Source organism: Oncorhynchus clarkii, chromosome 2, assembly GCF_045791955.1.
Source record: "Oncorhynchus clarkii lewisi isolate Uvic-CL-2024 chromosome 2, UVic_Ocla_1.0, whole genome shotgun sequence".
In the NCBI taxonomy this organism is placed as follows: domain Eukaryota; kingdom Metazoa; phylum Chordata; class Actinopteri; order Salmoniformes; family Salmonidae; genus Oncorhynchus; species Oncorhynchus clarkii.
The window spans coordinates 54,435,694-54,449,887 of record NC_092148.1 but is presented as its reverse complement, the minus strand read 5'-3'; the positions used below and the strand labels follow the sequence as shown (position 1 = coordinate 54,449,887).

General features: G+C 41.6%; 1 protein-coding gene across 1 annotated transcript; it reads left to right on the top strand.

Moving 5' to 3' along the window:
* On the top strand, positions 1 to 13,834 carry LOC139369960 (mixed lineage kinase domain-like protein). The gene is made up of 11 exons (XM_071109248.1): positions 1 to 73; positions 5,877 to 6,320; positions 6,634 to 6,699; positions 7,179 to 7,356; positions 7,458 to 7,558; positions 10,327 to 10,462; positions 11,360 to 11,444; positions 11,620 to 11,759; positions 11,980 to 12,029; positions 12,210 to 12,350; positions 12,478 to 13,834. Exons 2-11 carry the CDS (start codon positions 5,879 to 5,881, stop codon positions 12,525 to 12,527), a joined length of 1,389 nt encoding a protein of 462 aa, XP_070965349.1. The 5' UTR covers positions 1 to 73; positions 5,877 to 5,878; the 3' UTR covers positions 12,528 to 13,834.
* Positions 13,835 to 14,194: the final 360 nt, after the last annotated feature.

Sequence of the window (14,194 nt, the reverse complement as noted above, 5' to 3'; positions counted from 1 at the left end):
CATAAAGGGTGTGGTCTCCTTTCAGTTTCAAAAGTCATTGAAGTCTCTGCACCAACAACAACAGCCTCTCAAGGTATGTTTAATTTCAAACTTACGATAGATTTTAGGTTGAACAGAGAACAGTAACTGCTTATGATGGATGTGATCTTTTCTGTAGCTGAACTGTTATACTAACTGTCCTTAAAAGTTCAAATTAACTGTATACTTAATGGCAAACCTGTATGGGTATCCTAAAGCCTGCTTCCTGGTGTTTGTGAGCAATGCATTTTGTTCAAATCATTCCTCATAAATCCATGAGCAAGGCCTCCAAATCTGGGCCATTGGGCTCAGTTGGGGTGATGATGTCTCGTAGTGATTTTGGGAAATGCGTTTTAGCATTGCAGCAATTTCGTAGTGTGGTGGAAAAAAACACTTGTAAGACATTCCAGTCTCAATATGCACGGGAAAACCAATTCAACTCGCTCTTAGTTCTCACAGACATTATATAAAGACCCAGGATGTGTGGGGTGTTTCACATGCCATTCGTGTGAGTCAGCCACTTCTGCTTATCCCTAGTTAGCAGTCCCATAGGCAAACAGACAAATCATGCCAAGGACACACGATTGAGAGCATAGCAGAGAACAGAGCAATCTTACAGAAATGAAGAGGAAAAGGATGATCGGTCCCTTCTTCAGGCCATATAAGATACCAAATTAAATGTTCCTCCTCCACAGTTGCTTTCTCTGCGTTACCACTCATCCCTCTATCCCATACATTTTTTCCCATAGGGATTTTACCCTATGACAAACAATGTCAGTATACAACAAGTTATTACTCACCCGTTAATCATAACTTTTCACACACACAGCTAGAACAGGGTTTTAGAAATATGTTTAGATATAGGACCAACACAGGATCCACGCATTAACCCCACAGAAGCCTTTTTCCAATATGGCCGCCAAACAACTCTGTTCTCATCTGACCATACCAGCATGAAATATTATTGTAGTATGCCCAGTAATATCTTACAATGCACATAGTGATGTAGAATACACAACCAAATGACTCCAGTGTACCAGGTACATAAAGATGTTAAATTATTCACAGAAATGTGGTAAGAATGTGTCCTGTCAGAATCAAAGCTGTCAGAATCGGTGTTTTCTGAGTATGCTTTGATCCTTTTTTGCTATATTTAATCTTCAATCACTTAAAATGTATTTATACATGTAAAATGATATAAAATGTTATCCTATTAACTGTTTTAATTTTGAGGACTATAAACCTTCCATTACGATGTTATCAAATCCAATGTTGGACCTGTTATCAGGTTTTAGGTATGACCCAGATGCAGACAGTGTCAAAATTCTAGTACAGGGGCAGGCAAATGACAGGTCAAAGGCAGGCAGAGGTCAGTAATCCAGAGAGGGTGTAAAAGGTCCTGAATGGCAGGCAGTCTCAGGGTCAGGGCGGGCAGGGGTCAGTAATCCAGAGAGGGTGTAAAAGGTCCTGAATGGCAGGCAGGGTCAGGGTCAGGGCAGGCAGGGGTCAATAATCCAGTGAGGTGGGGCAAGGTATAGAACGGCAGGCAGGCTCAGGGTCAGAGCAGGCAAAACGGTCAAAACCGGGAAGGACTAGAAAACAGGAGCAAGAACAGACAGGAGCAGCGGAACAAACGCTGGTAAGTTTCACGAAACAAAACAAATTGGTAACAGGCAAACAGGGAACACAGGTATAAATACACAGGGGATAATGGGGAAGATGGGCGACACCTGGAGGTGGGTGGAGACAAACACAGGTGAAACAGATCAGGGTGTGACACTTGTTGAGACCACTTATATTAATCAAAATTTTTGGCATTCTAGTAACAGACCAATCTGCTATGGCCCCATAGTAAGAATACACCTTCATTTAGAATAGCTATGTGTAATGGTTTTTAATCCTATGTTTTATGAAATGTGAATAGGATAATGGAATAACGTTGTATAGGTTACAAGATAACTTTGTATATAATTTTAATAATCTTATATCCACGAATACTCACATCTGCATAATCATTTTACATGTTTGAAGATTAAATATTGCAATTATTGATCATGTCATCTTCAGAAAACAGTGATTCTGACAACTTTTTGGGCACATTCTTACCAAAATTCAGTGAATTATTTAAAATATTTATATACACGCCTCCCTCCGTATTTATCTGGACAGTGAAGCTAAAATTTTTATTTGGCTCTATACTTCAGCATTTTGGATTAGAGATCAAACGTTTCATATCTGTTTTACCTTTTTAGAAATTAAAGCACTTTACTGTATGTATCTAGCCCCCCCACATACCAATTTGAAGGTCTCATAAGTATTTCCACAAGTAAAGTGTTCATGTGTATACGAGATAATAGAGTATTTCAGGTGTACTGTACTGGTTGAGTAACTCTGCACATCTCGTAATGGTGTTACAGTATGAGATACTCAACACCAATGTATTACTGAGACTGACCTCCCAAGGACCTTTATATTTTATTTGATTTAACTTTTATTTAACTAGGCAAGTCAGTTGAACAAATTCTAGGCGAGTCAGTTGAGCAAGTCAGTTGAACAAAGTATTATTTACAATGACGGCATTCTCTATGGACTTACCTTTCACCTTTACTACATTAGTTAACAGTTTACTACAGCAGTCACCAAGTTGACACAGATTCTCAATCTCACCCATGTGAATGTGGATGTAGCTGATAAAAACATCTCTAAAAAAGGTATCGTACCATAGAGTATGAAGGTCATCAAACTTGTTTCTGCAAGTGGTATGCAATTACCATTGATATGAGTAGGTCTATATCAGCATACATTTAAATGTGAAGATTTACAGTATCTTATATAGGGCCCCGCATTAAATGACGTAAGCTTATAAAGGCTTCATAAAGCCTTCGTAAACTCGACATAAATGTGTTAAAAATCATATAACCATATGTCACGCTTTATAAAGGTTCTTTAACCTCTCTAGGGTATGTGGGACACTAGCGTCCCACCTGGCCAACATCCAGTGAGATTGCAGAGCGCCAAATTCAAATATAGAAATACTCATTATAAAAATTCAGAAAAGATACAACTATTTTACATAGGTTTAAAGATTAACGTCTTGTGAGTTACACAAGTCAGAAATAGAGATACAACTAATCACTTACCTTTGATGATCTTCATTGTTTGCACTCAGAAGATATTCAATAAATGTTCCTTTTGTTCGTTAAAGTCTCTCTTTATATCTGAAAACCTCCGTTTTGTTTGCGCTTTTTCTTCAGTAATCCACAGGCTCAAACGCAGTCACAACAGGCAGACAGAAAAATCTAAATTGTATCTCTCCTATAGTGCTCCATGCATTTTAATGAGGGAAATAAGTATTTGACCTCTTTGCAAAACATGACTTAGAACTTGGTGGCAAAACCTTTGTTGGTAATCACAGAGGTCAGACGTTTCTTGTAGTTGGACACCAGGTTTGCACACATCTCAGGAGGGATTTTGTCCCAGTCCTCTTTGGAGATCTTCTCCAAGTTATTAAGGTTTCGAGGCTGACGTTTGGCAACTCTTGCACTGTTTAGCTCTGAAGCCTGGGGGGAATTTAGAACGTACTGGGGAATTTAGAAGGTACTGTGGATCGCTAAAATATCCTAATGATTATGAACAACACACTTCTTCAATTGAAATGTTGTGGTGACACTATAGGAAATATGGGTTGGTATGGTTTAGAAACATTTGATTGAACATGATTTGGAAAGACACACACCTGTCTATATAAGGTCCCACAATTAACAGTGCATGTGTAACAGTATAGATTTTACGCCCGTCCCCTCGCCCCGACCTGGGCGCGAACTAGGGACGCTCTGCACACGTCAACAGTCACCCTCGAAGCATCGTTAACCATCGATCAACAAAAGCCGTGGCCCTTGCAGAGCAAGGGGAACCACTACTTCAAGGTCTCAGAGCAAGTGACGTCACCGATTGAAACGCCACTAGCGCGCACCACCGCTAACTAGCTAGCAATTTCACATCGGCTACACATGTCAGCAATAACCAAGCCATGAGGTCAAAGGAATTGTACATAGAACTCAGAGATATTTTAATCTTTATTTAGCTAGGCAAGTCAGTTAAGAACTAATGCTGATTTACAATGATGGCCTACCCCCGACAAAACTCTACCCCTGGACGACGCTGAGCCAATTGTGCCCCGACCTATGGGACTCCCAATCACGGCTGGTTGTGATACAGCCTGGAATCAAACTAGGGTCTGTAGTGACGCCTCTAGCACTGAGATGCAGTGCCTTAGACCGCTGCACCACTCGGGAGATCTGTGTTGATTCACAGATCTGGGGAAGGGTATCAAAACATTTCTGCAGCATTGAAGGTCCCCAAGGACACAGTGGCCTCCATTTTTAAATAGAAAAAGTTTGGAACCACCAAGACTCTTCCTAGAGCTGGCCGCCCGGCCAAAATGAGCAATCAGGGGAGAAGGGCCTTGGTCAGGGAGGTGGGGATATTTTTCAGCGGCAGGTACTGGGAGATTAATCAGGATCGAGGGAAAGATGAACGGAGCAAAGTACAGAGAGATCCTTGAAGAAAACCTGCTCCAGAGCGCTCAGGACCTCAGACTGTGGTGAAGGTTCACATTCCAACAGGACAACTACCTTAAGCACACAGCCAAGACAACACAGGAGTGGCTCTGGACAAGTCTCTGAATGTCCTTGAGTGGCCCAGCCGGAGCCCGGACTTGAACCCAATGACCTGAAAATAGCTGTGCAGCGACGCTCCCCATACAACCTGACAGAGCTTGAGAGGATATGCAGAGAAGAATGGGAGAAACTCTCCAAATGCAGGTGTGCCAAGCTTGTAGCATCATACCCAAGAAGTCTTGAGGCTGTACTCGCTGCCAAAGGTATGGAGTAAAGGGTCTGAATACTTATGTAAATGTGATATTTCTGTTTTTTTACTTTAATAAAATGTACAAACATTTCTAAAAACCTGTTTTTGTTTTGTCATTACGGTTATTGTGTATAGATTGATAAGGGGGAAAAAACTATTTAATACATTTTAGAATAAGGCTGTAACGTAACAAAATGTGGAAAAAGTCAAGGGGTCTGAATAGTTTCCAAATGCACTGTATGGGGGATACACCAATCCCAGCTCTGCAGATTTTGCTGCGAAGAGACAGAATCGTTAGATAATTTGTTTTGGTACTGTCCATATGTAGCTTGTTTTTGGTCGCAGGTTCAGGAATGGCTGAAGATTTGTTTACCTGGCGCTAACTCTGTGCAAATAGCACTGCTGGGTGTTTTGAAAAGTCATAGTCAATTGATCAATAAAATAATAATACTCTTAGCAAAAATGTTTATATTTCATTTACAATATGTAGAAACTATGAGAATAGAAAGGTTCAGACATTTTGTGAAACGTCACAGCTCAGTTGAGAAATATATGGCAAATAGAAACTGGATAGTGTTCAGAGATAGATGGGAGGGGTTGATGGTAGCTGAAAGAGGGGACTCAAAACAAACAAAAGATAACTAATGTCAAATGTACTGTGTCTGTAAAATGTACATAATATGTAGAAGCTGGATGTAGAAGCCTAAGTGTTGTTGTCCATTAGTTTACTCCAATTTGGGGACGGGAGGTAGGGTTAAGGGAAATTATTCAAGGAAATATATATTTATAAAAAGTATATATGGGGGATTGGAAATTATACAATTACATTGATAGAAGCCACAATCTTTTTGCAATATTACAAATTATCTACACCCCCCAAAAATCCCCAAAAATGTATACTGTAGCTAGAGACATTCTCAGACCTATGTTTGGGGGGAAAACCTGTCTAATGCATTTCTAAACCTTTGTCTCTTCTCCTCTCTCCCCAGCCATGGACATCATAAAGCCCATCTTGGGCATAGCGAAGAAGCTCTATTCTTTATGTGCTGAAGTGAAAGCCAATAAAAAGCGCTGTCAGCGTTTGGCCCAGCGCGTAGAAGTCTTGGCAGAAACGGTGAGTATGGTAAAGGGGCTGGGGGAAGACCCCGCCCCTGTGGAGAACAGCCTGCATGAGCTCAAACTCACCCTGGAAAATGCCCAGGACATGGTTGAGAAATACACTAGCGCCAAATACATGAACCGCGTCTTGAAGGCCTACAAGCAGGGAGAAGAGTTTGAGAGTTTGACCATGCGCCTGTACGATTCAGCTCAGGTGCTGTCGCTAGCCCTGCAGGTGGATCACAGAGAGCAGCTACAGCAGAGATTCAATGAGGAGACGCGATGGAGAGAGGATAAGGCGGACAGGGAGATCGATCATCTGGAGCTGCAGAAATGTGAGATGCTTCTACCATGCACTTTTTAGTGCAAGGTCTTAAATCAGGTAGCCACCCTGTATATGTGTACATTGGTCACTGCCAGGAGGTCTGGGCTGTTTTATGGCCAGTCACTGATCCTGCCGATTACACCATATGTAGCAGTGTGTGTGTGTGTGTGTGTGTGTGTGTGTGTGTGTGTGTGTGTGTGTGTGTGTGTGTGTGTGTGTGTGTGTGTGTGTGTGTGTGTGTGTGTGTGTGTGTGTGTGTGTGTGTGTGTGGCTTGACTGGGAGCAATTTCAAGCAGGTGACATTGTGCATATTTATCCCACAGTGCTACATGAGAAAGTGGACTCCACCCAAGAAGATATGAAAGACATCAAAGCCATGTTGGAAACCTGTAAGTAAGCCTCTATAGATGAATGTCCAAATGTTCCTAGGCCGTCATTGAAATAAGAATTTGTTCTTAATTAACTGGCTTGCCTAGTTAAATAAAGGTTTAAAAAAATTGTGTTTACTAGCTGCACTACTTAATTTGGAATCTGAGCAACTATTGTTTCTCATTTCTCGTTGACCTTGACCAGCGTCTGATGATAAAGGAGACTGTGTGTCTGTTTGCGTTTTCGTTCCTTTGTGGTTTATACCTTTCTCCATTTTTGTTTGATACCACAAGCACTCATGTTTCACTCATACAAACTCATACACACTACAAAACACAGCATAGTTTACATCCTACATCAGGAAAACACTCCATGGTCTCACTGCATTTTGCATGATGGTGTGTTTTCCTGTTGGACCTTTAGTTATCTGTGTTATTGATGTGTTATGTTCCTGTATGACTTGCCATCTCATTGACTTTGTTGTGTTTCCCATTGACAGTAAAGAAGCCGAGAATTTTAGATCAAGACATCAGAGAGATCAAGCCAGAGGAGCTGATCTACGACCTGCCCAAAGAGCCCTTCATCAAAAATGACAATTCAGAGATATTCAAAGGAGAGTACAACAAATTCACAGTGGCCATCAAAAGATACACCTACTCAAGGGGCACAAGCCTGAGGTATGTAGCGTAGCATACAAGACGTCTCAGAGAGTTCTTGTAATATCAGCTTCGGTGCTAAACATCTATTTGTTTTAATGGGCTACGTGTGTCCCACACAGTCAGGTGAGAAGCGTCTTTAAAAAGGAAGTGGAGACTATGAAACGCTTTGAGTCACCAAACATCCTGCGAATGTTTGGGATCTGTGTCCAGGAAGAGAGCGGTGAGTGAGCTTCTTTTTGCAGTATGTGAAATACTGTAGTTGCTGAACAAATAGGAGACTGGATACAATCACAATCATCTTTATTCATCATGTACACCCGGAATTTGATTTTGTGAAATGGTGCTGCCACAGTAAACCAAATAAACAAGCAGAATATAGATGAAAAATGTACATGAATCCTCATACACTATGAACAGCAAAAAAAGAAACAAATAATTGTGCATGGTATGGATGTATAAACAAATGTACAGTCCATGATGTGCAATGGAGTGGAACTACATATGCAGTCAGTCAGTGGCAGAGGGAAAATTGGCAACCGCATATGTGCAAGAATGTGCGTAGCGAAGTACAGTTACTGTATAATGAGCAAAGTAATCAGGACATAATATCAAATCAAAACGTTATTTGTCACCTGTGCCGAATACAACCTTACCGTGATATGCTTACTTACATGGCCCTTAACCAACAGTGCAGTTCAAGAAAGAGTTAAGAAAATAAACTAAAGTAAAAAATAAATTAAATAGTAACACAATAAAATAACAATAAAAAGGCTATATACAGGGGGTACCGGTACCGAGTCAATGCGATGGGGTACAGGTTTATTCGAGGTAATTTGTACATGTAGGTAGGGGTGAAGTGACTATGAATAGATAATAAACAGCGAGTAGCAGCAGTGTGGGGGGGGGGGGGGGGGGGGGGGGGGGGGGGGGTCAATGTAAATAATCTGGTGGCCATTGGATTAATTGTTCAGCAGATTTATGGCTTAGGGGTAGAAGCTGTTAAAGAGCCTTTTGGTCCTAGACTTGGTGCTCCGGCACAGCTTGCCGTGCGGTAGCAGAGAGAAGAGTCTATGACTTGGGTGACTGGAGTCTGACAATTCTTTAGGCTTTCCTCTGACACTGCTTAGTATATAGGTCTTAGATAGCAGGAAGCTTGGCCCCAGTGATGTACTGGGCCGTACGCAGTACCCTCTGAAGCGCCTTACGGTCAGATGCCGAGCAGTTACCCTACCAGGCGGTGATGCAACCGGTCAGGACAGTCTCGATGGTGCAGCTGTATAACTTTTTGAGGATCTGGGGACCCATGCAAAATCTTTTTAGTCTCCTGAGGGGGAAAAGGTGTTGTTGTGCCCTCTTCAAGACTGTCTTGGTGTGTTTGGACCATGATAGATCATTGGTAATTTGGATATCAAGGAACTTGAAATGCTCAACCCGCTCCACTACAGCCCCGTCGATGTTAATGGGGACCTGTTCAGCCCACAATTTCCTGTAGTCCACATACTGTCCATGACGCTTTGTTTGTTTGATGGTTCGTCTGAGGGCATAGCGGAATTTCTTATAAGCGTCCAGATTAGTGTTCCGCTCCTTGAAAGCGGCAGCTCTAGCCTTTAGCTCGATGCGGATGTTGCCTGTAATTCATGGCTTCTGGTTTGGATATGTACGTACGGTCACTGTAGGGACGACGTAGTCAATGCACTTATTTATGAAGCCAAGGACTGAGATGGTATACTCCTCAATGCCATGGATGAATCTCGGGAACATATTGGATGAATTCAGGAACATATTCCTGTCTGTGCCAGTCTGTGCTAGCAAAACAGTCCTGTAGCGTAGCATCTGCGTCATCTGACCACTTCCGTATTGAGCGAGTCACTGGTACTTCCTGCTTTAGTTTTTTTCTTGTAAGCAGGAATCAGGATAGAATTATGGTCAGATTTGCCAAATGGAGGGCGGAGGAGAGCTTTGTATGCATCTCTGTGTGTCGAGTAAAGGTGGTCTAGAGTTTCTTTCCTCTGGTTGCACATGTGACATGCTGGTAGAAAATAGGTAAAAATTTGCCTGCATTAATGTCCCCGGCCACTATGAGCGCTGCTTCTGGATGAGCATTTTCTTGTTTGCTTATGGCCTTATACAGCTGGTTGAGTGCAGTCTTAATGCCAGCATCTGTTTGGGGTGGTAAATAGACGGCTATGAACAATAAAGATGAGAACTCTCTTGGTAGATAGTGTTGTCTACAGCTTATCATAAGTTACTTTACCTCAGGCAAGCAATACCTCGAGACTTCTTTAATGTTAGACATCGCAAACCAGCTGTTATTGACAAATAGACACAAACCCCCACCCCTCGTCTTACCAAACGTAGCTTCTCTGGCCTGCCGGTGCATGGAAAATCCCACTAGCTCTATATTATCCATGTCGTCGTTCAGCCACGACTCGGTGAAACAAAAGTTATTACAGTTTTTAATGTCCCGTTTGTAGTATAATCTTGATAGTAGGTCATCCATTTTATTTTCCAATGATTGCACGTTGAACAATAGAACGGATGGCAGGGGGAGTTTTCTCACTCGCTTATGAGTTCTCAGGAGGCAGCCCGACTTCCGCCCTCTTTTTATCCGTCTTTTCTTCAAGTAAATGACGGGGATTTGGGCCCGTTCCCAAGAAGGCAGTATATCCTTCGCGTCGGACTAGTTAAAGAAAAAATATTCTTCCAGTTCGAGGTAGGTAATCGCTGTTCTGATGTCCAGAAGTTATTTTTGGTCATGAAAGACGGTAGCAGCAACATTATGTACAAAATAAGTACAAAGATAACTTACAAATAACGCAAAAAAACGAACAAAATAGCAGTTTGTTGGGAGCATGTAAAACGTCAGCCATCCCCTCCAGCGCCATTCACCAAACCAAAATGTGATTTCAGAATATGATATCAAAATGTGATGATAATGTGCCCTTGTTGCATCTAATAATCCTCTTCTCTACCGTGATTGTCCCGTAGGACCGAATCCAAACTACCTCATTGTCATGGAGTTTTGTGAGAAGGGCAGTCTGAGAGAGGTGCTGGATTCCGAAAGGAACCTGCCCTGGGACAGAAAGGCTCGCATGAGTCTGGATGCAGCACAGGGCATCTACAGGTAACATGTTGATGTTTATTGGCATGAGTCTGGATGCAGCACAGGGCCTCTACAGGTAACAGGTTGATGTTTATTGTCTTGAGTCTGGACCCAGCACAGGGCCTCTACAGGTAACAGGTTAATGTTTATTGTCATGAGTCTGGACGCAGCACAGGGCCTCTACAGGTAACAGGTTGATGTTTATTGTCATGAGTCTGGATGCAGCACAGGGCCTCTACAGGTAACAGGTTGATGTTTATTGTCATGAGTCTGGGCGCAGCACAGGGCCTCTACAGGTAACAGGTTGATGTTTATTGTCATGAGTCTGGATGCAGCACAGGGCCTCTACAGGTATACCACCATAGAAATTATTATTTTTACCCTGTACCCTACACAAGTAGACAGGTCACAACACCTATTGCACATGACACAAAGAGTACCACCTCTATCATATTGTTGCAATAAATGTGTTATGTCGATACAATAAAGAATCGATCTATAGTCTGTACCTTCCCTTTCTAATCTCTACCCTTCTACCTCTCCAAAAGTAGAAAGTCATGTGTCTTGTCCACATATGAAAGGGCTTCACCAGAGTGTGGGAAAGCAACGCCAATAGCTGGCTAATAATAACGCACCTCTAATAGCCCTGCCACGGCCAAGTGTCACAGGTAACATGGCAGGTACAATTTGGCCATATTCGAAAGAGGAACGTTAAATTCCTGTTCATGTGTCTACAATCCACCTACTAAAACCTCTGTCCACCATTATTAGTATGTGCTGCTTCTTCTTCACTAAAATAATAGGTACACTGGATCTGTGCCCTGTACCTCTCTCACCAAAGTTCACAGAAAATAGAAAGTGTACCATAATCACATTGAGCTACCCTGTCAAGACTAACTAATATCTCTATCACTATAGATTGCACCAGTCGGAGAAGAAGTTTAAAGTGCATGGATGCATCAACAGCAGCAGGTTCCTGGTAGATGCTGGGTACAGAGTGAAGGTATGAGATTCAATGCAGTCCTCTACACAGCCATATGTGTCAGGCCCAGAACGTAAGGCCACTGCTAAACAGAGGTAGAGGTTGTTTTGAAGATGTGTAGTTGATGTTCCTTGTTTACAGTGTTGCAGTACTCTATCGCAATGTAATTGTTTTGGGTTCTGCTGTGTGTGGTCAGCTGGCAGATTTTGAGCTGGCCCAAACAGAGACGTCGCTGAAGAGGACTAAGGACAGGAAGAGGAGCTCCTTATGCTACAGCTCCCCTCAGCAGCTTGAGAGTGTCAACCATCCCTACAACAAAGCTTGTGAGATGTACAGGTCTGCTTCCAATCAGACTTACAACACACTCTCCACTTTTGTAAATGAATGAATGTCAAAATCACAGAAATTATTTTGTGTTCAAATGTTCTTTTTTGTAAATTAATGAATGTCAAAATCACAGAAATTATTTTGTATGTTCAAATGTTCTCTGTTGGTGTAATGCAGGCCCTAAATATACTCAGAGTTCACTCTGTTTGAATTGTTGCATTCGTTGCAGTTTTGGCATTGTCCTTTGGGAGATTGCAACCTGCAAGATTCCCTTCAAAGGTGTGTCAACTCCATTAATTTAAAGGCTGTGTGTAACAAATACTATCAGCAATAACAGTGATACTGTATATCTGAAAATAGCATGGTTGGGTTTTCTCTCTCTCTATAAGCATGCAGTAGTTGCTCTGTGATATTTAGAAATGTATCATTCAATGTCTGTTCTCTTGTCCTTCTGATCAGACTGCTCACACAAAGAAGTGTATCAGAGGGTGTGTACAGAAAAATATACTGAACCCGTTCTTGAAGACTGCCCTCAACCGTTGGGAGAACTGATCAACGACTGTCGCTCCTATGACAGCTTCTACAGGCCGACAGCGGGAGGTAATGCAACACAACTAAATGGCATATGATGAATGTGCAGGAACATACATTTCTTTCAGCTGTTCCATATGGATTCCTATTTGTCCTCTCAGTTATTGTTTCCTAATCAAGTTGCTCTGTTCCACAGTGTTGGTTGACAAACTGCGCAATGTGGTGGAGCATTTAGAGGAGGACTAACAAACACAGAGGTTCATCTCCATCTCCAGAGTTCTCAGAAACATGGCCGGAGAAGAGAAAAACCATGAACCGCTATCATCCCCACTCCTCAGGTCAAAGGAAGACCAACCAATCCCTTGCCAAAACCTTTGTTTCTGGCAAACCTTTGGCCAATTTGTCGCAAATTTGCATATTACATATTTTCAAAGGGATTTTTTGGGGGGCAAACTGTTGCTGTACATTTGCGGCAACGCGTGAACTTCTGGCAAAGAATCTTGGAAACTTTTGGTGAACATTCTATTGTTTGCTGCAAATATGCTGCAAACTCAATATGAATGTGCGAAATTGGATCAGGTTTTTGGTTGCTGTGTGTTGACACTGAAATGTTGTATCTACATAAAACAAGTCACATAACTTAAAATGAACTTACTTCGCAGAGAAAAAACAACATACTAAATAAATGTAGTAAATATGCTAAACATGTATTCAGTGTCTTAAACAGATACAAATAAATCCAACTTGGAATCATTAGCATGGTAATGACGAAAAGAGCAAAGACTGGACATTTCTCAAATAAATACCTTCAGTTAATTACATATCTTTACATCTGTACCTCTATCTCTCCCACTTTGGGTGTGTGGGTGTGGAGTGTCTTTGAAGACCCTGTTTTACACCTGTTTCACCTTTACCCTTTAGAAAGAATTCTCAGCTGTCCATATTTAATGGTTAACAGGTAGGCTAATCTAGGGGGTCCCTTACACACAAGGGAACAATATGTACACAAGTGGAACCCCAAGTGTCTTTGAACCAACTGTTTAAAACCTGTTTCACCTTAACCCTTTTAAAAATGGGGGGGGGGGGGGGGGGGGGATTATATTTAATGAGAAATACAATCTAATTAACAAATGTTTGCATAACCAAAGACATGACAACTGGCTCCAACATTGTATTTAGCTAGCTATAAGACTTTCATATTGGCAGTAAGGTCAGTGAGAAAAACAATAGACAATAGTTATTGTTGGTAGTTTAGGGATACATATAGTGAAGGATCATGAATGTTAAAGATTTGTTCACAGTGGGAATTTTGAAAGAGGGGGATTAGAACCCCTAAAGTAATAGTGGTAAGAAAGATCATAGTTTCAGATTCAGGTCTAGGGGGTTAATAACTTTTTGTGGATACCACTATTCACACTATGTGGATTATAAACATGTACAGACATAGAGAACTATCCCATCTAGAAGGTGTAACAGGGATGAATGGCTATTCAATGTACAACAGTCGTCATCTGTAGCAAGCAATACGCATTAAATATACATCCATGACTGAATGGTTTCATGAACTCCTTTAAAGGTTTTGTAAGTAAATTGTAACAGGCCTCATTCAGCAGTCTGAATTAACCTAGAGTCACCAAAACATCAATGCTTAGAGAAGCTCGGAGATTATTCCACAAGTCACGTGCAAAGAGCTGATTTACTCTGTACAGACCAAAGGAATTTCCAGAGCTAGCAATCCCTGAGATGGTGTATGATAACTCCGACTCGTACTTCTAATGGTTATTGTAGATGTTAGCTACAGAGGGAGTTTACAGTATGTCAAAGAGCCTGTCAAAGGCAAAGAGAGCAATTCATTGACCTACGTAACTAACTCATCAATATGTTTTTTTTTAAAGACAGCTGAATGTCTATAC

Coding starts and splice junctions, on each gene's coding strand:
- LOC139369960 (XM_071109248.1), top strand. CDS start 5,879: ATGGACATCATAAAGCCCATCTTGGGCATAGCGAAGAAGCTCTATTCT. Junction 11,760..11,979: donor AAAGCTTGTGAGATGTACAG/GTCTGCTTCCAA, acceptor CATTCGTTGCAG/TTTTGGCATTGTCCTTTGGG. Junction 12,030..12,209: donor CTGCAAGATTCCCTTCAAAG/GTGTGTCAACTC, acceptor CCTTCTGATCAG/ACTGCTCACACAAAGAAGTG.